This window comes from Balearica regulorum, chromosome 2 (genome assembly GCF_011004875.1).
Source record: "Balearica regulorum gibbericeps isolate bBalReg1 chromosome 2, bBalReg1.pri, whole genome shotgun sequence".
Taxonomy (NCBI): Eukaryota; Metazoa; Chordata; class Aves; order Gruiformes; family Gruidae; genus Balearica; species Balearica regulorum.
In genome coordinates this window covers 73512589-73538576 of record NC_046185.1, presented here as the reverse complement: position 1 = coordinate 73538576, position 25988 = coordinate 73512589, and the positions used below count along the sequence as shown (strand labels likewise).

Genomic DNA, 25988 nt, shown 5'->3' with positions numbered 1-25988 from the left:
TCTTGCTATAGACATCAACTTTCCATCCAGCACTCCTTAATGAAAATAAAATGCAGTAGCCATATCTAACTTATCAAATGATAACTCGGAGCTGGAATCAGAGGTTCTACCTGGGTAGCACCTGGTGGCACGCCAAGCATTTATCTGAGATGTGTCATCAGAACCTCTCATTTACCGCACGCACACACAGAGTAAAAAGCATTCATTAAACAAATAAGAGTAGAAATGGCAAGATTTATTCTGGAGACTGGTGAAAGCCTAACAGGAAAGCAGATTTTATTCTTATCAGCTGGGAAAACAATTGCAAAATATAATCTTGTTTTGCCTGGCTTGCATTTTGCTCTCTTTCTTTTCATTTTTAAGACGATACCAGCTCTGACTTCTGTGCAAATTTTTAATTTGCTTCACAGTCCTTTTTTTTCAGAAACTCTTTCACTGGCAGCTACCTTTATGTCACTTTTAATTTCAAAGTTGATGCTTAAAATCTCTTCTGTGGCACCAATACAATTAGTGGCATGTTGACTGCTATTCCTTCTGTTTTTTTAGTACTCTATCATCAGATAAATTTTACAGTCCAAACAGCGAATAGGGAGTTAAGTGGATCTTTTTACAGCAGACTGGAAGAAACATATTGTTAGCAATGTTACTGCTACAATATATATACTGTAATATTAAAGCTGTATTTTAAACCGAGAGTAGTTTGTAATCAAGACCAAAGGTAAATGTAAAAAAATCAGTGAATGTTAGTCGTTTGTAATTTGAACTTCTGGAAAGTATTTCTTAGATTATGCACAATGCAATTGCAAAATAGAAAAGACAATCAATAAAGGCTCATTTGAAAAGCTTGTTCCTATTCCCTTGGCAAGTACCGCCATCAGCAAAAGCCAAAGCAGGACCCAGTGTGCCTCAGTGCGCAGTTCATTGCACTGCAGTCCTCACAGCATCACCTGCCTACCCGCGTCCAGGTCAGAATAATAATCTTGAGTGTAGGGAAAGCTCCAGCAATATTGGTTGAATTCCATTTTATCTTAAATCTGGTGGGCAAGGATATGCATCTAAGATGTACACTTGCCAGTGACTGACTGCACACTGATATTGGTGAGAGAGGCATGGGCTGTACAAACTGGAGGTGACCTCCAAACTCTGTTGTAGGACTGCTATACACTGGTGGTGTTCTGCTGAGGCCACTGAAGGTATATACCCTCATTGGTACCAGTATAAGATGAGAATCGTCTTTGCTACAAACAAGAAACTCAGATTGCCAGTTTACAAGTTTAAAAAAAAGGAGGAAAAAGGACTGGAGACCTCAGCCTGGCCTTGCCATGCTGAGAATGGATTAAAATTTTGCTTACAATGCAGACCTCCCCTATTCTGCCACAAGCCTGATGGCCTCTTGATGCCAAGCCACCACCAAGTTGTGGTTTACCAACTCTCAAAGTATACTAAGACTGAAAGCATTTGGCTATGCATCTGAACATCACAGGTATCTATAAAATTTCAGGCCTTTTTGGGCTGTTGATCTAATTCCTATATGCTAGGGTGAAAATAGACCTGCAAGTCCTGTTTCAGTGCCTGAGTGATTTCCACTCCAAGCAACAAACTGGTGTTAGGCTGGTAAATTTTCTGCTCTCAAAGGTCAAAGTTTGAGGGGACAGAGGGCAGCATCACCTTTCTGTTATTTTTCATGCTGAATGGGAGATGATCCATAGGAATTTTTAGCAGGCCCTTTTAAGTCTTGAAGCTGTGACAGTGTACAGCTGACAGGCAGAGAATGGTAAGGAGTAAATGCCATGATGGCATATAGCAAATACAGACATACCAGAATGAGGACGTTTGGCAGCCATGCATTGAATCCTGAGAGGCATTATGCAGTAAAACGAGGTGCTTGCTTACCATATAGACACATGAGATGTCACCCCAGGACAATTGTCTATGGTGTGTGGTTGCCCTCAGTACATATAACAAGATTCAGATTTAAAAAAAAATAGGCTTGCAGTCATTGTGGGGGTGGGATTTCAGATCATTTTCAGTAGAATCATACAGTTAACTGGAAGTAAGCATTGACTGCTTGGGGTGCACCAAATTTGTTGATGATATCATATTAAGTCTGTTGGCATAGTCCTGGTACCTTATGAGACCAATGGAACTGATGCAGCTCAAGGTTGCTGGAGCTTCTTCCTTATAAAAGAAGCAATACAGGCAGTTCTGGCAGTCAATACCGCCCTGTCCTGCCGAGTTCTTCTGATGCCATTTCATATTCATAATGCCCGGATGACTTTCTTGAGCTTTTTGGAATATCCAGGGTGGGTAAGGGATGCTGAAAAGAGTATAAGCAAACTGAGATCTGTCTTAATATGGAGAAATTATCTACTTTATGTGACTAATTGTTGTGTTTTCAAAACAATATCACTCTAAAGTTTTGTTTCATCTTATTACAATATGTATTTATCTGCAGAAAATCTTATCTACCTGTGCCATGAGGACTGTGTTCAAACACACTGATGATCATGCTTTTTCCTTAAAATGCTTTGAATGATTCCTAGGTCAGACAGATGGATTCTTTCATTCATTTATTCCTGAAACAAAAATAACTTTGATCACAGCTAAATAGGTCTCATTCAAAATACCAGGCAGCAACCAAGAACTATACAATGAGGAATTGCTTCTACATTATTTAAATATGCTTTAAAATCTACTTATTCTTTTCCACAGCATTGGTGGATATGGGAAGGGCAACTGACATCATATACCTGGACTTGTGCAAGGCATTTGACACTGTCCCGCATGACATCCTTGTCTCTAAATTGGAGAGATAGGGATTCGATGGATGGACCACTTGGTGCATAAGGAATTGGTTGGATGGTCGCACTCAAAGAGTTGCGGTCAACGGCTCAATGTCCAAGTGGAGAACAGTGATGAGTGGCGTTCCTCAGGCGTCAGTACTGGAACTGGCACTGTACAACATCTTTGTCGGTGACATGAACAGTGGGATCGAGTGCACCCTCAGCAAGTTTGCCGATGACACCAAGCTGTGTGGTGTGGTCAACACGCTGGAGGGAAGGGATGCCATCCAGAGGGACCTTGACAGGCTGGAGAGGTGGGCCTATGTGAACTGCATGAAGTTGAACAAGGCCAAGTGCAAGGTCCTGCATGTGGGTCAGGGCAATCCCAAGCACGATCATAGGCTGGGCGGGGAATGGATTGAAAGCAGCCCTGAGGAGAAGGACTTGGGGGTATTGATTGATGAGAAGTTCAACATGAGCCAGCAGTGTGCGCTTGCAGCCCAGAAAGCCAACCGTGTCCTGGGCTGCATCAAAAGAGGTGTGACCAGCAGGTCGAGGGAGGTGATCCAGCCCCTCTACTCCACTCTCATGAGACCCCACCTGGAGTACTGCGTCCAGCTCTGGGGGCCCCAGTACAGGAGAGACATGGAGCTGTTGAAGTGAGTCCAGAGGAGGGCCACAAAGCTGATCAGAGGGCTGGAGCACCTCTCCTATGAGGACAAGCTGAGAGAGTTGGGGTTGTTCAGCCTGGAGAAAAGGCGGCTCCAGGGAGACCTAATTGCAGCCTTCCAGTACCTGAAGGGACCCACAGGAAAGATAGTGAGGGACTGTTTATGAGGAAGTGTAGTGACAGGACAAGGGGTAATGGGTTTAAGCTGAAGGAGGGTCGATTTAGATTAGATGTTAGAAAGAAATTCTTTCCTGTGAGGGTGGGGAGGCACTGGAACAGGTTGCCCAGAGAGGTTGTGGATGCCCCCTCCCTGGAAGTGTTTAAGGCCAGGTTGGATGGGGCTTTGGGCAATGTGGTCTAATGGACGGTGTCCCTGCCCACAGCAGGGGGGTTGGAACTAGATGATCTTTAAGGTCCCTTCCAACCCAAACCATTCTATGATTCTATGATTTTTTATCTCAGCCCTGAACAAAGATGGGAGGACTATGCAGAAATCAGTTCTGAAGTGTTGATGATCAGTACTGTCACTCTGTGCAAGGTGAAAATGTGAGGAACTGCTTAAATTTACATCACTGATATAAAGTTCCCCTGGGGGGACATTCTTTCTGCCACTTTCTGCCTGGACTGCAGCAAGAGTGGTATTACTACAGCCAGGTGATAGCAGAAGTCAATGTGAGGTACAGAAGTTTACTTCAGGCACTTCATAGCAGTGGAATTCCTTTCCACAAAGAAAAACCAGATTATAGGTCGCTTAACAGTGTGAGTCATTAGTGTGCACCCATCCCTTGATCACACAGAATAATACTCCAGTTCATAGGACTGTTATGTACACTTTACTGAATCTGTACATTTTCTTTGAGGAGTGTTAAAAAACCAGATTTCTACCTATGCTATGAAACTTACTGAAGGGATTCTAGTACATAATGATTACATGACAAGTTCCTTACTTAAAAGACTATGCAGGTTTGGGATTTCTTCCACGTTCTGACTTTTAAGTGATCTTTGATAACCTACCTTAAAAATAAGAATGTATTATATGACATTTTTGATTTTCAGAACTGTATAGTACTGTTATTGTTGGATATCCACTGAAAGGGCAACACAGCAGGGTGCAAGAATCCAGGAAATTTCTAGAGTTTAGATACAATTCTTTAATACAGATGCTGGGTGGGTTAAGCATTGGAGGTGACTCTGTCAGATTCCTTACTCATGAATAAGGAAATATTGGCTGAAGATGTGATACTCAGTGACAATCTTGGCTGTGATTACCATGAGAAGATAGAGCTTGAGATCCCTTCAAGATGGACAAGAAGGGGGAAACCAGGAAGATACCTGCTACTCAGCACAACCTCAGTCTCCAGGAAGTTTACGGAGCAAATCCTCCCGGAAACAACATCCAGGCACATGAAGGCCTACCACGCAGTATCCCACAGTATCTTTCTAGGAACTCAGTGAGACATTGACTAGAGAAGCGGACTGCTAGGTGGTGGAACAACGGCTGGATTACCCGGCTCCAAGGTTTGTGATCAATGTTACAAAGTCCAACTGATGGGCAGTCACTAGATGTGTCCCACAGGAGGGACCTGAAGCCAATACCAGGATCAGTACTGGTTAATGCCTACTAAAGACCTAGGCAAGGAGACAGTATGTGCCCTCAGCCAGTTTGCAGCTGACAGCACAATGGTGGGCAGATGGGGAGGTGGGGAAGGCAGTCAATGCACTGGAGGGCAGCAGCCATTCGGATGGGCCTCAACCGGCTGCCAGAGACATCATGAAGCTCAAGAGAGAAAAGTGAAGAGCCCTGGGGCTTTGTAATGCAGGTGCTGCAAAGTCCTGGGGCTGGGGCTGGGGCTGGGGCTGGGCTGGCTGACGAGGAGCTCTGCAGGAAAGAACTTTCAGGTCCTGGTGGCAGCAAATGAAACAGGCATGTGTAGTGAGCCCATGTGATGATGGAGGATTATCCCTTACTGGGCAGTATTATTGCACCATGGCTGGGTCAAGAAAATTGACCCTCCTCTGCTTGGGAGTTGTGAGACTATGCCTGGACAACTGTGTCTGGCTTTGGGTTCCTCAGTACAGGGAGAAAAGCAAAAGACTGAGAAAGTCTCACAGAGGGACACCAGGAAGGTTAAGGTGACATACAAAAATGAGGAACCTGTGTTTATTCAGATTGATGAAAAGAAAGCTACAGAAGGATCTCATTTCAGTCTTCAGTTACAGAGAAGGCAGCTCCATGCTTTTTTGGAGGTGTGCAAGGAGAGGCTGAGAGTTGCAGGAAAAAAGGAGGAGATAGGAAAGAAACTGTCTCTGCTATTTCTAAACCACTAGTGACACCTAGTTTCCAAGAAAAATACCGCAGCTACATTAGCACTGCATCAGATTGCGTTCATGATGCTACAAATTCAGTAATTTGAAGGTGCTGGATAGCATAACCCCAAACTAATAGACCGTGATAATAAAAATATGTTCATTAAATCTCTGCTCCAATAAAGGACACAGAGCTTGCAGGTGTGGCCTCTGGGTAGAAGGTACTGACGGTGTAATGTATCAGAGACATTTCCACGCCTGTGTTGGTGCTGTCAGGCTAAATCATTCATTTCTCATTAAGGACTGACTCCCTGATTGTCCACACACTGTACATATTGATGTGCAGTAGGACAACCTTCAGGGTGCTACTATCTGGCTCCTCAGGTGGGAAATCTTGGACCTGAAGTGGAAGCAGCTTACTCACGTGCAATAGAGATGCAATTGAGCCAGGTCTGGCTTGAGCTGCTCTGCTTACGGTACTCCAAAGACACTAGAGTACAGGGAAGGTCGTGAGACTCCTTTCCTTCATGCTGGCCCTGGTTCAAGTTAAAACAAAAGCAAAGTGAATGGTTACTCTGAGCCCTGGAGGACTGACCAGGAGCAGTTGGGTTCTGCTTTTTTGGGACAAGAGCAAATCTCTGGCAAGCATGTTGGTTTGGAAATTCTGTTTGTTGGGGACAGAAAGGCATGGGTATGTGACATAGCGTACAGGTTCTGACAGCCAGAAGAGGGGAAATGTCAGACGACAATGCCTTTGGGAAGCCACAGTCTCCCAGAATTGATACAGTACTCTCAGCTACAACATCCTTACCTTGCTTCCAAACTTTCCTGCCATCTGCTCCCCATTTCCCAAGAGAAATAAGAATCCCACTTCCATAGAAATGAGGAGCTTTTACTTTAACTGGGCATCAGCTGTGGCCAGATGTGACAGGATAGGAGAGTCACCTAGCAGTAAAGCACATAGTGGCCTGGGCCACTACCACACAATGACAGCATGTCTGGTCACCACTTTATGATCAGTAGACATCTGAAGAAACATGGACTTTCATTGCATTCACAGTTGCTTATCCATCACCAACTCTGACAACATTTTGAGTCAGATATGACAGAATGATGCCACAGAAAACAAGTAGAGCAGAGGAACACGTCACTAACAACTACTGGCAAAATTACTGTGCTTGAGTCATGTTCCTGAAGATGTTGCAAGAGCAAACGAAGAACCCCTACTCCCTGCACAACCTTCCTTTCTAGATATCCTCTCTTCAGTTATTCTTCTTTCCTCAAAAAGTGGGCTCAAAAATATAGTTTTGGGGTGAAGAAATAAAGATCCCTGGGGAACAGCCACCTAGTACTCAGGCAATTCTCAGGTGTGCTTTCACTGTAAGGAAGAGAAAAGACCTAGCATGCATCAAAAAGTACATGGATTTTATTTATGGACCTCCCCATGTATTTGGGGAAACTGTGGCTACTGAAGTCATTGATGTTCTTGACCACACAACTGATGGCTAGCAAGTAGAAGATATGACTGATGGCTGTGTAGTAACAATTCTAATAGCAGACTTTTCCATCCCACTTTGCCTGCTCATTGATCAGTAGCAGTTGGGGGGCAAGCACACTCCAGAAGACAAATACCCTCTGTACTAAAGAATCACACTGACACACAAGTTAATCTGATGTGTTCTACATGATAGGAGAGTAATGTGCAGCTGGACAACCTATCGTGCTATATGGATCCAACTGACACAAGCCAAGCAAGTTAAACCCTACCGTGTGGATTTGATCTTGTATGAGCACAAACCAAGCTGTACAAGTATATCACTCAGCAAATGTGAATAGTATAGCAGACATAGTCTAGAGCACTAATCCACCATCCCAGAGAAGGTGTAGAAGCCCTCTCCCTGGAGGTGTTCAAGGTCAGGTTGGATGAGGCTTTGGGCAATGTGGTCCAGTGGAGGGTGTCCCCACCCATGGCACGGAGGTTGGAACTAGATGATCTTTAAGGTCCCTTCCAACCAAAACCGTTCTACGATTCTATGATCCTCCCGCTCAAGGCAGGGTCACATAGGAGGTCAGAGCAGGGTGGTGAGGGCTTTATCCAGCCGAGTCTTGAAAATCTTCAAGGATGGAGACTGCAAAAACTTTCTGGTTAACGTGTTCCATTGTCTGAGTGTCCTTGTGGTGAAAATATTTTTTTCTTTATGAAAATGGAAGCTGGAACCTTCTATTTCAGTTTATCACCATTGTTTGTCAGCTTCTCATCATGCATGTTCATGAATGGTTCCATTTTCTGAGTAACCTCCTCATAGGTATTGGAAAGCTGCCATTAGGTTGCCCCAAAGCCTTCACTTCTCCAGGTTAAACCAGACCAGTTTCTTCTGTCTCTCCTTCTGGGTTCTGTGCTCCAACTATCTGACCATCTTGGTGACCTTCTGCTGGACTTACTGGAGCTTATAAGTATTTTTCCTATACTAGGGCAGAATGTATTATTTCAGATGTGGTTTAATGAGTGATGAGTAAAGGTGAATAAGCACTTCCCTCAAGCCTCTGGCTATGCTTGGGGTAGCACAGCACAGTATGTTGGCAGCCACCAGCTCCAAAACCATGAGCTGAGTACACCGTAACAAAAATACAGTGTCTGCTTCCTACAGTTGAATGGTTTCTGGGACATTGTGTGCTCTACCGAATCACAAAGGTGAATCAGCTCATTTCCTTTGATTTAAAGTCAAATTTTAATTTGCTCTTTCAGAAATTTCAAGAAGGTTCTTAACACAGTATATCAATACATTGCAGAGTTTTCCTTTTCCTTGCAAAGATAACATTATTTATTGTTAGGAATGTGCTTTATTACTTTTATGCTGTGACTAAGAGCTATATACACTCTAGGGCACATATTAATGATCCATTAATATATTGCTCAGATGTTTAAAATTACTCAGCCTAATGTTTCATGCCTTTCTGCACACCTGAGTTAATACATACCCTGGAGTGCTTTCTTGCCTAGTTACAACACTCTCTCTACTAAGCAAAACTGGGACTTGATTGCATCCATATATTAATCACAGTGTATGTTTATAGTATGACTTCACTTAACAGCACAATGATGAAGAAGCCGGATGTACATAGCTGTCTGGCTGAATGCCTGACTTAGGAAAAAGGGAAGGTTTTCTACAAACATCTTTACATCTCCACAGAGGGCCAAAGAAATCACAGAAACACTACAGATATTTTTTTTAGATTGTACAATCTATCTTTCTCCATAAAGAATGGGAATGCCTTGCTGGATCATATACACATCTCAGTAAGTGGTTTTTGTTAATCTCCTAAGTAGCAAATAATTTCTGCCTTTAATGAATTATATTAAAAGGTGAAGTGCTTAGTGGCAGGAACTCATGTAAAAGAATCATTATTCACGAGTTTTTTGGCTCCAGTAGGCAGCTCCTGTAAGTGACTTTGAATGGGCTTCTTCCTTCCATTTAAGCTTTCTTTTGTCCTCTGCCTGCAGGACTTCACACTGATTCAATGTTTCTTTTTTAAAAAATAAATGTATATATTTATTTATTTGTTTATTCATTTATTTATTTCTGTCAGGGACATGCCCTCTTGTTATACAGGTAACAAGTGGGGTTTAATGTTTCTCAAGAAATTACCCAGATGAATTACTATCTCTCAGTCAGGAATCATTTTACAGCTAAATTTCAGGGACTACTTTTTGCATTTCTGCATTTTTCATGCCTTTGTTGGGATATGGAAGTAGGATCATTTACACAGAATTAGGTCGTGAGAGGCACAAGCATATTGTGACACATGGAAAAATATTTTCAAGTATGAAACTTCAGAAACTGTTATACTGGATGGACTGGACACTTGGAACAATAAAAAAGAACTGATATGCCAGTGTTGTATTTTTGAGATCCAGGTAGAAATTGGTATGCTGACTAACACAAATTCTCAGACAGGAAACCAGACTAAGAAAACCTTATTTCTCCTTCCATACTATTGCATCTCCTGGGTGCGACTATTCAAGAAAGAGCTACAAAACAAAGATAAAAATGACAAAAATGCTAGCCTCATACAGAGCAAGATCTGGTCTGTTCTGGTGCAAGAGCTGGCTTCAGCTCAAATCCTACATGGCTGATGAGCAATGTTTAGTAAATCAGTATATACATAGATTATTTTACTGCTCTATGTAGTGGTGTAAAATAAGGGTTCCTAAATTATTCCAGTGAAGCACAGAATATTGCTAAGGATAAATAAATCATCCAGTTACATCTCTGGGCTTCAAAAGAAAATTACTTCTAAAGGTGACAACTGTCTGGAGGGAGTACCAGAGCAGAGTCAAAGTTAAAATTGATGCTGAGACTGACATGTTCATATCAACAAACCACGCAATGAGATATGTATGCTTGATGAACAGCAAAGTAGTCAGGTGGTGTATATTTTAAACATAGTCTGTACCTCTTGGATTTGGCAGGTAGAGTGCTGTTCTTAGAGCAATAGCAGCCAATTCACACTGACCAAAATGATTACTGGAGTACAGACAACAGCCAGTTTCACTGGGGCTTTGCCCATTTTGCCTCCCTGGGCACTATATTAACCCACACAAACTGCCGCCTTTGCCATTTCTTTGGCCCTATCTGAAAGAGGAGAGAGGCACACTCAGTATAGACAATCTGCCTTATCTATCTTAATGCTGGTCTCATTTTAAATTTTGGCTTTTCTTGCCAGTTTCAGAGAAAATATCTAAACCTGTATTATCTTTTGTTACTTTTGTTGAAAAAACACGTCCCTGTCTCGTGGCAGTTTTATTTTGATCATGCCTCCAAGAGTACTAGGAGCTAAGTACAGCTAGATGTGCTGAAGGGCAGTCCAAGAAACAGGGTTCAATGTTCTGATGACCAGCTGGAGTGATTCAGGTAGAGAAAGAGCACACATAAAGTTTTGTGGCTTGGAATAGTTGCTTTTGAGAGAGTCCTAGAGTCGAGATGCTGCATGCCCCAGCACCCCAGTAGAAATGTCTTCACTTTGAATTAAGACTGTATGATAGAAATGCTGAGATTATTTTTTGGGAAAAAAAAAATCAAAATGCAATGGTGTGGACTGATGTGGGGTTTTTTCTTTCACCTTTTCCACAATGCACTATAAGGAATAAAATCGCTATTTTAGGGACATCAGCCCTTCTAGTGCTTAAACACTTCCCAGCATTCCCTCAAGGTAACAGAGGGAATGCTGTTAAAGCATTGGAAGCTTAAAGCTTCCAATTACTACTAGGGTAAAATTCCCCTCTTAAGAAAGTTTTTATGTGGATGTCCTTGGGAGAAGGGAAAAGAGAAACAAAAAATCTGCGACCAGCACATGAAGTGTAAGGATGCTGCACAGGATGTTGCTGACTGCAGTCCGAAATGTAATTACATCTTTGAACTACCTAGAGCTTGCCAGTCCCGTCATCTACAAAAACATCAACCAAGTAATTTACTCAGAATCATTGTCTTAAGCTTGCACGGGGCTCCTTTCTCCAGGAGTGAGAGAACCACTAACCCATGGTGGTCAGACTGAAGGGAAGCAATGCAGAACTTTGTTCTTAGGAAATCAGAGGGAAAATGTTATCACAGTTTGAAGAGAGGAATGGCTGGAAGCAAACTTGCCATCTGTTGGCAATTCTGCCCCTGTGGACATGGGTGAATTTTTTTAAAGGCAGGTGAATAATGTATCAATTGTTTCTGAATGAAAGCTGAGGTTTTCAAAGCTCAGCAGCAAACGAACCCTCCATTGTGAATACTTCCTGTCTGAGACTCACTTTACTTTGAGTAAGTCTCGTGGTAAATTTCCATTCACTGACTGGATAAGCATAGGTTTTAAAATTAGATTACTGATACAACCATTTACGATTACAAATTTAACATGCGCTATAAAGATTTATATATATTATACACTATATTATACACAGATGATAAATCACTCTCTTGGTATTTTAATATATTTATTTACAGAACAAATACCGATCTCAGAGGATTTATTCTTGTTTGTAAAATGTTCTGATAATCCGGAATGAAAGATGAAGAGGTAGCAGTAATAAACATTTCTACAATCATTACTAAAATTCTCTACCAATTTCCTGCTCTTTTTCCGTACCTTTTTTGCTTTAACATCTAAATTTCACTGCTTGTTGCTAGATACTTTTTAATCTGCTCTTGTATGTGAAAGAAATGTTTCTTTTTCCATAGTTGCCCACAAGTTTCTCCTCCTAATGTCAGAATGTACGCCTCCAGAAAATGGTATTTTAATGTTAGTTACTAGATTACCATTCATATTTCATTTTTGTAATACTTGCATCTATGTTAGCGCTGTCTTAATTTTACTTCACTGGCCAGTTCTACTTAATGCCAGAGTGTCCTCTGCTGTACGTAGCAAAAATAGCAATGTATTACAGGTTCTTCCATTCATGATGATTAAAATGCAGTGAATTGATAGAAAAAAAAGATTCTGGGGATCTATGCAGCTTCTCACTTAAATTTCTCTGTCAAAACATTTTTGCAAAATCCTTTCTAGTTCCCCCAAAATCATCCATGCCACAGATGATTTTGTAAATAGAACTCACATTTAAACCTCCCAACACTCCCACCTTGCTCTCATCAATGTTTTATGTTTAAAGGGAAGATTTCACTAAGAACCAATATTAGGAAAATTGCCTGAAAACAATCTGCTGGGACATCTTCTCTGAATGTCAGACATGAAATAGTTTTAAAAATACTCTACAGATCTTTTTTCATACCTAGGTTTCTGCTGTTCGGTGAGAACAAACTGGATGTGTGACAGGTTATAGGAATACTGTTTTAAGGGTGGATACTTAACCATTGCCAGGATGTCCCAAGAGTAAGGTATAGGCATATTTTTCTAATTAATACACACATCATTTTATAGAAATATTAAAAATACTGAAAGATATTAACTGCAGTCATAATTATTAGGTACAGAAGCAGGACTCAGGATAGACCTGTAGGAGTTATGGTGGATAGTTTGAAAACATCAGTTAGATGGTAATGTTTAAAATAAGAAGTGATGTCAGGTCTTTTACAGAAGAGCAGCAGCAAGGCTAGAAATGCTCACATTGAGACTAGAAATGCTACTTGTGCTCAGCAGCATAGAGTACCTTCCATGTAAGGAGAACAGCTCAGATCCTTCAGCTTGGAAAATGACTGAAGATGATACAATACAAAATTAAGAAAGAATGCAAACGTGAGCAGAGAACCATTTTTATTCACTATTTCCAGAACAGCAGAAGTTGCAAGGATTCAATGAAGCTTTCAGGGAACAGGTTTGAAACAACTAAGAGGAAACACTTTTGCGCATAGTTTTGTCATTGAATGGTGGAATTCTGTCACATGATAAAGTCAATGCCAGAAATTAAAAAAAAAAAAAAGAGATTTTGAAAATGAGGCCAGACACATTTGTGGAGTTATGCGTCCATCTGCAAACATGAAATACCATGTATCCTGTGTCACGCTAAGTTTCTTAACCTGCTAGGTGAAAGAAACCACTAGGCCTGGGTTGCCTTGGGGCCTTATTTACGTCTGCTTTTTTCATGTTATTTCCCAAGGCAAAACGTTGATATATCCGGTCTCTTGTAATAACGCCCCCTAACTCTGTTTCTGCTCGCCTACAGCCTGCCAGAGCTCACTACGAAACCTCTCCGAAGTCACCTGGAAAGGCACGGTTGGCGCGCGCAGACTTTCGGGAGTGCGGTCACCCGGAGTGAGCTCAGCTGTAGCGAACGGCCGTCGGAGCGCTCGGCCGGGAAGCGATGGAGGGAGGGCGGGAGGGAAGCCATCGCCGAGCAGCCCCCCGCCCCGGCCAGCGGGCTGCGACGAGTCAAACCCTTCCCTTCCCTTCCCGCCGGCCATAACGGCCGCACCCTCGGGGCCGCGCGAAGGCTACTGGGAGAGGCTCGAGGACAGTCCGCGCTCGAGCAGCTGCTCCAATACCCCCCCACCCCCCCTCCGTTCCGCCTCGTTGTGGCCTCTGCCGGAAGTGAGGAAAGAAGGGGAAGGAGGCGGGGCCGGGCCGGGCGGCTCTCCGGGCTGTTTGGCCGCCGCCATTTTGTTAGCGCCGGGCTGCCGGGGCGCGCGGAAGTGGCGGCTGGCGAGGCGGGAAGGGACGGGACTCGCTCGGCTCCTCCCCCGCTGGGGCGGAGAGGCGGGGACTGAGCGCGGCCGTGCCGGGCCGGTGGGGGCGGCGGCGAGGCCGAGTGCGGCCCGGCTATGTCGGCATTCTCGGAGGCGGCGCTGGAGCGGAAGCTGTCGGAGCTGAGCAACTCGCAGCAGAGCGTGCAGACCCTGAGCCTGTGGCTCATCCATCACCGCAAGCACTCGGCGCTCATCGTCAGCGTGTGGGAGCGGGAGCTGCGAAAAGGTGAGGCTGGCAGGACCGCCGCCATGCTGCCGCCGCCGGGCCTTTTTCCCGCCCTCGGGTGCCGGGTGGGACCTTCCTCGGGGCGGCGGGTTTGGGGGAGGCGGCGGCCGCGGTGGGAGGAGGCCGCCCTCGGATGTGCGGCTGCTGAGGGGAGGATGGCAGGGCCTGTCGAGCCGGGGAAGGAGGGGGGGAGAGAACGCGCCTCTCCCGGCGCCTGGGGAGAACGGGGCTACTGGGGCAAGTGTTAAACCTCGGGTCTCGATTTCTTGATGACTGTGGGCTGGGAGGTGGTTCTCTTCCCTCTCTTTCTCCACTCTCCTGGTTCCTCTCTTATCCTCCCTCCTCCATTCCCCCTTCCTCCCTCAGTGAGGTGCCTCTGAGGAGGCTGCTTTTCATATTTTACTCCTCTCCTTTGTGAAAGGAGAGCGGAAAGTGGGAAAAGGGAAGGAAGACGGCAAGCACGAGGTTTAGGGCTTTTTTGTTTAGTGCTTGTAGTTACGGCTCTTCCAAGACGACCCTTTTTAGGCACTGCCTTTCATCATCTATAACGATGGTTAGCTGTAATACTATTTGAGTTTCCTGAAGCGGTGGCTTTGTCCACTTATGCCAGCAACTATTCTTGGTAGAGTAGCTGAGGATGGGAATGCTCAGGGGGAAGAGCAGTTTAATGTGTCCGAAGTGGGTTTTACTTCCTCTTTTTGCCAGGTGGCTAATACCGATGTTAACATAATAAAGATACATGTTTCTTTAGCTGTATTGGGTATTTGATGTTGAGTGTACAGACTTAGATTCTTATGTGGCTTTCCTTTTAACAGGAAAGAACTTGCAGCTAAAGGCAGTCGTTCAGGGACTGAAAAGCAGAAGTGGCATGTGAAAGTTTATTTGACCTGACTGGAAGATAACTTGATCTTAAGTTGACTCATTTCAGAAAAAGAAAAAATCACTTGCTAGAACTCTTATTTTGCTCTAGGAAATGTTACCGTCTTCTGTTAGATTCTTTTGGAGCCCCATTAATATGTGGATTTTTAATGGGGAGAAGTAGGCGGCTAGATTTTCAAGTGGAGAGGAAAAATAGCACTAAGCCATTACAGGACTCATGAAAGAGAAACCACTCCCTTAGTTTCGCACAAGTGGAATAATCGACTTGCAGAAGTGATGTGTAATGGAATATTTCAAAGGGTGCATGGCTGGATCACAACTACCTCTTGGTTAAGGGGCATAACTTCATAGCAACTGGATTGAATCACCCTTAAAATAAAAATCCTGAGTATGAAGTAATACTAAGCTTTACAGTATAGTATGGAAATGTGTTCCTATAAACTCTGTAGGTTTTCACGTGGCTACTGTGTTTTTGTTTAAATTATGCTTTTTGTGTGAAATCCTATCTTTTCAACTTTCAAGCATGAGTTAAATTCTTTTTTTTTTCCTATTGCCTAAAGAAAGGCTTACTTGGTGGCATTATTCATCTTATGAAATAAACATTTTCACTATATGTTTGTTGCAAGCTTGCTTTCTTATTCAGACAACAAACAAATGGATCTCCCCTCTGCATCTGAAACATTTCACATTTCTGGGCCTTCTAAACAAACAACTTGAATGTTTGGTATTCTGAATGATGTCAGAAAGGTGCCTTAAACTAATTGGCATGCAGCCAGAGTTTTGGTTACTTGTCTTAATTAACATGCACAATACCACTTCATAATAATCTCTAATATTAATGGTCAATCCTTAATTTTAGTATTAGCATAGTTTTCCTGTTGTGCAGTTTGACTAATTGGAGAAATGAAATGTTTGAAGCATGGGCTACATTTTGAAGGTGGCATTGAGAGGCAAGAATAATGATGATGTTAACTCATGGGAATGCTTTGCTTTTTCTCAGCTTTTAATCTCTGGCTTCCACTTTTAAGCCTGTTTTGAGGATGTAGCTCAGGAGCTTTGGATGAGCATAGCTGCTATAATTGGTTTTATCTTCAGTTTGTTGAAGTTGTCATCCCAGTTTTGCTGCTTAAAGGTTAAGATTTTTCTGGTGGCCTGTGAAAAGCATGTGATAGCCTACCTCTGGTAGGAGCAGGTTAGTTGCTTTAAAGGTTCTGCACCTTTTCTTCTGGGTTTTTAGGCCTTATGTGAAGTGTTTCTTCTTTTGTATGTTCCTCTACTACTTCATTTGAAGCTGATGTAGTTAAGATACATGGAAAGTGTTTTAATTTTCTTTCTCTGATAATAGTGCTCGAGCTTCATAAATATTAGCTTACATTTGCCTGGTACTAACTTTTTGCTAATTGCAGCACAGAATTGTAAGACAGCCTCTAATCCCCAAAGGGTGGATTTAGTGGTCTAGGCAGACAACATGTTGAGAAGGGAAACCAGTATGCTGTGGTGAAGTGACTTGCATAAAACATCACAAAGCAGGACACTGGCAATGAGCCCATAAACAGAATTTAAGGATCCTGACTTGCCCACCATCCAAGCCATAGAAACATGATTTCTTTCCTACTCGTGAGGAAAATGATCTCTATTTGGAGAATATGGACACAAAGTTTATTGGCGTTATCTGCTGCTGTTGCTAGCCAGTAGTGTCCTGGAGCTGAACATCGAACCTTGCCTTTCTAAATTTTATTTCCTTTCATTGTATCCCTTTTTTATTGTCACCCTAGTCTCCAGACCTTCCTTCTAGCCTACTCCCTTTCAGGCTTATGGAACATTGTATAACCAAGTTGAACAGAATACAGTGTGATACTACATTTTTTCTGGATGCTTTCAGTTTTGGTAAGAGATCCCTTGTGTCAGATCAGCTTGCATGAACCTTTCTGAAGATGTCTTTAGTTATTCATGAAAACAAGTGCTAGGATCACAACACTTTTGTTCCCAAATGTTTGGTTCCGATTCTTTTATTCTTAAAATAGTCATTGGCTTTATATCGTGTTGGAGTAGAGTGAAGAGGCAGCTTTTCAAATGTGCATGTAAATTAGGCAACATAAAAATCTTAGTCCCTTTCTGTTTACTTGGATTAATTGGTAGTGTTCAGGTCCCATAGTAGGGATGATATCTACAGATCATTGGTTCCGTACGCTTTCACCTACAGCCTTTCTACAGTTGAACTTTCATTGTTTCTCTTGGTGAATTCTTGCATTTAGATGTAAACTTGGAGAATGGGCAAAACTTGCGTGTCTCTGTCAGAACTTGGAGTGCTTATGTAACATTGGATTTGTCCTGCTGAACTCCAGTGTTGCTGAAGTTGTATCAAGACAGTTGATGTAACCAATTACTAAAGGAGTTTGCATATATGCTTTTTCCCCCTAATACTACCATAACTTTTCTGTATAGTTCTTAAAATAATGGCACATAGAATTCATAGGGTCATTCTTAGAAATAATAAAAAAACTGGAGGAAAGCTAGTATTCTAGAATTGACTGTATTGTGAAAGTACTGGTAACTCTGAATTGTCCAGACATTCCTAGTAACTGTCACAAATATTTAAGGAAAGGATGTTGTCTTATACAACCAGTAGTTTGATGAAATTATGATAAGGAGTTGCATATCATATACTTCAAGAGACTGAGTTTAGAAACATGCTGTTTAAGCACAGATTTGAGGTCAGTCATTAATGGAAAATGCATGGATGAACTGTGCCACTAGGGTGGGGCTGTGGCAGAGCTGGTGCTCTGCCTGGGGTATTAAGTATTCTTGATTCTGCATCTGTGCAAAACCACGCAGGTGTCACTCCACATACTCCATATTCTCATGTATGTGATGGCGTTTTTTTCACTATCTACTACTATGATTAGTGGAGAATAGATTCTGTAGTTCATTGATCTTTTGTTCATTGGTGAGTAAAATGATGAGAAAAGATTAACAGAATGCCTCTAACTTAAATGACAACTGTAATGAAATAACAAAAATTTCTCCTGTTTTGACAGATAAGCAGAGGTCTACAATGACAACAGAACAGCTCCTTTTCCGCTCTGCTGTTGGTTAAATATGTCTTTAAATACTTCTACTGCTTTTTTTTTGCTCACACTGTCTTGTACTAAGCTGCTGCTGAAAATCTGGCAAAACCAATAATTCATTTTGAAATAGATTAGTTCCCTGATGGAAAGCTGGTAGTGGCACAAAGGAGACTGTGAGGATGCTACTCACCCCTTCAGGCTGCAGCCTTTGTTAGCACTGCCTTATGCTGATCGTGAGTCTGCATTCTTTTGAATTTCATACTTGATGTATGGATTAAATAATTTGGTGGGGAGGCTATTCTCTCAGTGCTTCATTTGTAGTAAATGTCTTACTAACCTGAGAATCTCATGCAGTTTAGATTATTATTCTAGATAAGTGTGAGTTTTTCCCTTTGGTACTTGTGATATGGCAGCTTCATGATTGCTTCAAAGTAACTTATGTGGGTTAACTTTTGTGATAATGTTGCCACATAATCTAATTGTTTTGCAGGGACCTTTTGAGTGGGTAGAATTTTGTAAAGGCTTGAAAAGCATGCACTGAGGAAAATGATCCGGCTTCAGCTAGATTTCAGATGTATGAAATGTAACACTCAAAGTTAAAGAGTTAATTACTTAGTACTCATAAGCTTACTCAGTATTTAAGTAGTACTGATTAATTAACTATAATGTGAATACATCAGTCATTCCCTAAATGCAACTGGTGAGCTCATTAAAACTATTAAATTTTGTGTATCTGTAAAGGGATTGATTTACAGGGTTTTTTTCAAACTTTTAACTAAACAGTGGCATTACACATACAATGTTGTTGCGTAAGCCTGCAGCCACTGAGTGGCTGCTGAGAAAATCCTTAGGAACCCCCTTGAAGAGGGTCTTCTAAGATGGAGGCTGTTGAGACTTATTTTTTGTTATTTGCAAATGAGGTGTAGTCTTTCATATACATCTCTTGCTCCCTGGTTTCAGGGTTCTCTGCAACTGTAGGAGTTTGTGTGGTTTGTTTTGAAATGAAAAATTTCGATTCCATAATTCAAAACATCAGCCTTCAAGGGTGAATAGTAAGCACTTGTTCAGTAGGCTCCATGTGATAATTGCTGTACTAAGTTAAAATGTGTTCTGTTTAAAAGGAGAAAAAATAAAATTGCTGAATGTTTGAGTTTGGTAATATGGGACTTTTTATTGCAAGCTGCAGTTAGTTGTCTGTAATATTTTCTTTTCCTGTCAACTGATTTTCTGTTAGCTTTTCTAGGTCCAGCTCTGTCACTTGTTAGGTATTTACATCCTAGTGATATTTCAGTAGTTGTGTGGTATCTTTAAACCTAATTTCAGATTCAGGTGTCTGTTTCCTCAGAGCTGTACATGGCGTCTCATAGATTAGTCAGTCTCAGAAACTGATGCTGAACACACCCCACCACTCTCTCCCGCTCCAAACACTTGACCTCTTGTTCTGGCTGTCATCTGTCACCCCACCAGTGTCACACCAATCATTGTCTTCACTGCAAAGCTTATCCAGGTTAACAGAGCTATTGTATGTCATCTTTAGATAGCTACAATTGTGTAAGTGCATCTGGGCTGCTACAGAGGGACAGATTTTTAGCATTTGACTCCCAACAGTTTACCCACTGTTCCAGTTTATTATGCTTGAACTTTTTTGGTTTGTGGTGTTGAAGTCATTCAGTGGTATAAGCAGCAACTATTTCTCCTTATTTGTGGCTGTTTGTCTACAACTGCTGCTGCTGGGCCATGTGCTAGTGTTTGGGTCCTCACTCATTATAGCTGTTGGCGTCAATACAATACATTTTTCTTAAGCTAGTGGCTGTTGTGGCAGTTGCTCAGTGCTGCTGAAAATTGGAAGATAGAGGATCTTGGTAGAAAATTGAGAAGGCCTAGCAACGTTGAAACCAGATTTGAAAGTTGTACTAAATCTGAATTACTCTGATACTCAGTCAGCTGCTTTAGAGCAGAACCACAGCCAAAAGTGGTGGGAATATGTTGCCCTGCAGATGTGAAGTGGATTTCAGGAAACAAGTTCCTGATTTAAAGCAATTGTTTTCTGTATTATGTAGTGTGGTCTTTCTGCCAAGAGAAGAAATCTTTTTCTACTGGTGTTTGTAAGATTATTTTACTTAATGGTGATATAGTGTCATTGGCCAATGTGATACACTTGAGAGAATTAATAGATTTTGTTTTCTTCTATTTTAAAGAAACAAAACTATAGCGTACTGATTTCACTGGTTATTAGGTGTTCTTGAGGAGGCCAGTAAGATACTCAAGACAAAGGTGCTTATGGGTACCTTCCTGCTTATCCACACGAATCTTCTCATCTACACAAAAAGGGTTGGAGATCAACCAACAGCAGGCAAAACTTCAGGTGAATGTGAGTTGTTGAGTCAAGTTAGAGAAACCTATTTGCTGCATGTATGATTTACAAAATGACCTGCAGCCAGGAGCAACAGATTATCAGTATAAGAATCTTTCACTTAAAATAGTCACATTTGGATTGTGTAATCCAGCCTGACTAGTTGACTAATATTAGTCTTGAAAGAATGCAGTGTGTACAAATCTATATTCATTTATTGCTGTACCACTCATGTTCTGGTATCTTACTCTGCCTGCCCATCTTTCATCATTCTGGTTCTGAATACTTATGTTCAGTGTCTTTTTCTTATCCTAAAGCTGCTGTTGCTGTTGATTTATCTTGGCTTTGTACCAGCCAGGCTAGGCAATGAAAGGAATTGGTTTGTTTCATGTGTTCAAGTAATTCAAGATACATTAAGTGCAGTGAGAAGCTTCTGCAGAGTAATTATGTTGGAATGGTTTCCTTGGTTTGTGACCAGCTTTCTCACATCCCCATGGTAATTTGATGCTGATGGCCTCTTTCCCAGCAGTGGCTGTATGCTGTGTTCCCTTTGTCTGCTAACCTCCAAACTCAAAGTCAAGATACCTAGACCCTCAAACCTTGAACACACATTCTGTGGGCCCTCTCATTCCCCTCTTTGAAAAGGAAACAGCAGTTCTCAAACCTTGGTAAAATTCACCAGGAGAATCAGGTGACTGTGCAATGTTGAACACTTAGTTTAACTTTTTCATAACAGAAGGTTAATGATTTTTAAGATTAAGTGCTTGTTGTACATCATGCCATTTATGGATTATCTTATCTTTGAATTGTCTTTTCTGGTGGTAGCCTCTCAAGTGACTTTCTACAGATAAACTTTCAGTCATGTTACCAAAGATGCTGCACTTCATCAGCTTGCATAAAAACTCAGGTTAGCTCTCAGTGTGAAGGGTCAGTGATCTTGCACTCAAGTTTCAGTGCTGCTTGACTTAAAGATGAGTTGAGTCTTGTAATAAAAAGCTTGTCAGATGTTTTCGAAGATGTCATGTAACTTCATGCAAAGGTATGAAACATGCTATGACACAAGAACCATCCCAGGGATTTTGGGAGAAGTGCTGACACTCATATACTCTGCTGCATGTATGTACACAAATGTAATTCAAAAGCAATAATTGAGTCAAATCTTTATTTGAATCCATATTAGAAAACTTCAGAAAAAAAGAAACTGTTTAGTGTTGATGATGTTGTGGGATTTTAACCTACTGATGCTCATTTTCTCAAAACCTCTTGTTAAATGATATTTTTATTCAAGGTCAGTTGGCATAGCAAACCTGGCCTGTAGAAGCTTAAAGCCTGATGTAACATTTTCAGATGGGTCAGTAGTCTATACACTTCTGGTGGGATGTAAGTGAAATCCCTTATGACTCTCTGTTTCTCTGTAGTTTCTTCCTGTATGTCTAAGCAAATACCTCTTGGCTCTAGGGAAGAGGTGCATGAAACTAGTGGACATGTTTCTAGCAATCTTCATGGGAGCTCAGTTTCCAATGCCAGGAGGTAAACCTGGAGAAGACAAATATGGGTGATTATGCTGGCTTTGATTGACAGAGTTAACCTCAGTGAAAATAACATGCTTTACTGCCTTCCAAGGTAAAATACTAGAGTTTCTTGCACTAAAGTCATGGCTCTTCAGTGTTAGAGTTCTTGAAGTATTATGCATTTGAGAATACAATGTCAGGTCATCTGTATTGGACTGGTAGAGAACCAGGAATACCCAGGCCAAGCTAACAAGTGTGTGTTCTTAAGAAATAGAGATTGCTGAAAACTAGGACTTGATAATGAGGATGCTAAGTCTCTTGGCCGTAGATCTGTGATTACACTAGTTGCAGGTGAAATACCATTAATACCTGCAGAGTATTCATTGGCATTTTAATATGTCAGATACATTTTTGGAACAGACTTAGTTTCAGTTGTGAGGTACCAATCCCAGTTGGTCTCATTGTGGATGCTTTAAGAGTAATGTGCTTAATATGGCCCTTATACTAGCCAGCAATGTTGACCTGTTAAAATATTTCAGAATTCAGCACTTGAGGGAGCTGCTTTAGTGGGTAAATCTAACTGAAACAAGCAGAAGAGTTATGTGAACACTGCACAAAGCTTTTGAACAGATGATGACTCAGTCCAACATGGATGCTTTCTTAGCAGTTCTGTGTTTTACAGTTGCTGTACTGTTAGTGATACCAGAGATACTGCAGGCTAGCTTCTTCTAACACTGTACGCTCTGGTACTATGTGCCTTTCGGATCCTTCTTTAACCTAAGATCATACCTGTTTTCTCTCATTTTCTTCTGACAGAGTGCTTTTGCACTGAGGATGCTTTTTCAAAATAGTGTAACTGTTCTTTGATCCATTTTGGTGTACTGAGGTATATCAAAGCCTGGGGCTGAAAAGTTAGTGTCACTGCTACTGAAGAGAGATGCTTTAAACAGGTAATTTTATTCAGAATAGATCTATCTTGTCTGGAATTTAATTTTGTATTTCAGACTTTTAGTTAATTTACAGTCATATAGCAATAGAACACTGGTTTTTTTTCAGCTTGGAGTTGGCAGCCTCACTTGATAAATGTTATGTTGCACCTTAGTCTCATGTGTAAGGCAGAGTGGTAGTAGACCAGTATGTAAACTCCTGAACATTTGTGAAGTGAAAGGGAACACTTGAATGTCGGCATAATTTTTAGTTTTGGAATTTTGTGCAGAGCATTCTTACAGCACGAGGAATTAAATTTTACTTCATAATATTCTTTGTGAAAGTAAGGGTACAATATTAGTTGAATTTCTAACCAAAGCCACAGACAGCTTAATAGTGTTTTGAGGATTTTTGTTCATGAAATGCAGCTTTGTTTCTGTGGAATTGTAGTAGGAAGCTGAAAAGGTAATACTAGAGGAAATAAACTTGAAAGTGACTTTCTGGGTTTTACCATGCTTTTTCCAAACACAATATTGATCTGTTTCCTGTAGTGAATAGGTAAAGTCCAGCCTTGTGCCAATCAACATCACCTGATGACACTGCCTACATCTCCTGTCTTTACCAGCTCAGTTGATTTTGTTACATGTTGGAAACAAGGAAGTTGAGGTCTGTCACAAATGAGTTACATCATGGAGGATTAAAACATGACTTTTTTTTCTGTGAAATAGATGGACAAGGACCTATCCTTTATGCAGTTCAGAGGATGTAGTGTGGGGAACAGTCTGCTTCATTAGATTGTGAGTCCTAATTCTGGGCTCACTTAAGAATTTGGGGGGAGAAGGCAGGGTCAGCTTTGGTCAACACTAGTTAATTTTGGTGCACCCATGAGACGAGATGTGTTTTCTAAGACTTTCTCTTTGAATAATTCAAAGCTTTCAATGTGTCACAACTATGACTTACCTGAAACACGAGTAGGAGATGTGTTGCTATACTGTCAGTCAGTTTTTACGAAAGAAATTAGGTAGCATAAGTTTATAACATCTAAATTTTAGTTTAGCTGGGTTTTGACCTAAATAGATGAATTCCCCAAGTGTTTGCATGTAGTGATTTCACTGTTTGGAGCAGACTTCATAGATCCACCTTGTGTCCAGCACTTCCAAACAATTTATTTTTTGCCACCTCTTTGTTTGCCTTAATTCTAAGAGATAGGTGCATTGTTACTTTTAATGCAGGCTTTTTTCCCCCCTAGTTAATCCAGAACTCTCTTAACTTGTTGGATATGTCTGTCCAAGAGGATGGGAAAAAAATCAATACTCCAAGGAGAAATTTATTCCCAAAAACATTTCCTTAGAATGGAAGCATATCAACATTGAATTTTCTGTTTGATATGTGAGGGTAATGGTTCTGCATGTTTGAGAGGCTGGAATGGAAATTAACGAAATTAAATCGTATTGGGAACTAAGCACAAGTTTTAAGAAATCCTAGATTGGCTTTACCACAGTGCTGCTTTCCTTGAGAGGGCAGATAAAACTTAGTCTTGTCTTTAAAGAGAAACCTCTTTTTTAAGGCAGAGCACACATACTGAGTCTCTGCAGTGGTAATGGATGTCAAAAGTTTTTCTGGTGTTAACACAAGGTTAGAAGTGTTACAGTAAGAGCTTTGAGAAGCCTGTAGACTAATGAAGATTAGATGCAGTGTGATGGTAAATGAAAACACCTGAGTAGGAACACTTAGAAAACATGGAATAGATTTTCAAAAGCAACTAGTAAATTGGAAGCTTGTAATCTATTGCATCTTAATGGGAATGGGGTAAAATGTGTAAGATGCTTGGAGAAGAGATACACCACAGCAGCCTGAAAGTGATTTTTTTTGAAAATGTTTTATTGATAGTACAGCTGCAGGCACATGAGTGTTTAATGATCAGGTGATGAGGGAGAGCAGTATTACAGTGATATGGAGAGATTGACTGTTCAGTTTGTTCAAATATGAGAATGAGAGGTGGTTATATAAGACTGAGTGAAATTCAAATCGAAAGAAGGAGGTTCTTCACATGAATGATTGTGGATCTGTGAAGCTCCTGGTCAGAAGACTTCATGGGTGTAAGAAATTTATGCAGGCTGAAAGGGAAGCAAAGTTTGTGGAAGAAACCCATGAAGGCTACCAAACAGATAAATCACATCAGGCTCAGGAAAAGACCTGAAAATAGTTGAGGGCTGAATGTCATATCAATATCATGTTTTATTTTTGGAGATGGGGCTAGAGGGAATTTGTGTCATATTATGAAGGAGGAAGAATCTGAGCAAAGAGGTACAGCAGAAGAGAGAGAAAAGCCAACGGGGGACCAAAGTCTTTCCACACTTTTAAATGCAAAATTAGAGTGAAATGTTGTAAGCAGTAATGAGAATAGGAAAAACAGGAATATAGGAAATAAAAATAGGAAATAATGATATAAATTATTTATATAATTTATAAATAATATAAATAACAAAAATAGGAAATAATAATAGGAAATAAAAATTAAAAATAGGAAAAATAGGATTTGGTTTTTTGTGTGTTTAGTATAAATGTGGATAAATAGATATTAGTTGGAAGAACTAAAATTTCTAATTACTTTTGTTTATCACTCTTTCTCTTAGCAAAACCAAATAGGAAGCTGACATTCCTGTACTTGGCCAATGATGTCATACAGAACAGCAAAAGGAAAGGACCAGAATTTACAAAAGACTTTGCTCCAGTAATAGTGGAGGCTTTTAAGCATGTTTCAAGGTACAGTAAACTGTTATGTACAGTGTCCTTCATCATACTGTATTTGAGGGGGTTTTAGAGAAGTACTTGGTTAATTTTTTGTGACCTAGCTAGTCCTGGTGTGCTATTTCTTTTTATCTTGGATAGTGTTAATGCTGTTGGATGAAGTTACATAGTAAATTCATCTGCATTCAGTCCCTCTTGCCTTAGAAAGCTGATAGCTGTGCCTTAAATTGAGACCTGCTTTCAGTCTGTTTATATACTACAAGTTTGATATGTTTATTACTAGTATTGCATGATTTGTTTTTTCCCAGCAGCCATTCATCTTGTTGCATGAGG

At 41.1% G+C, this 25988-nt stretch overlaps 1 protein-coding gene across 3 annotated transcripts in view; it reads left to right on the top strand.

Annotated features, from left to right (window-relative positions):
- Nucleotides 1–13785: 13785 nt before the first annotated feature.
- RPRD1A (regulation of nuclear pre-mRNA domain containing 1A) overlaps nt 13786–25988 on the top strand; it is a 46671-nt gene continuing 34468 nt past the window's right edge. Inside the window, exons 1-2 of one of the 3 annotated variants that reach the window (XM_075744703.1) lie at nt 13786–14166; nt 25541–25670. In XM_075744703.1, the coding sequence (XP_075600818.1) occupies nt 14016–14166; nt 25541–25670 (281 nt within the window). In that variant the 5' untranslated portion in view covers nt 13786–14015. The remainder of the gene's footprint in view (nt 14167–25540; nt 25671–25988) is intronic. The other 2 variants (XM_075744704.1, XM_075744702.1) reach the window with 2 other exon arrangements.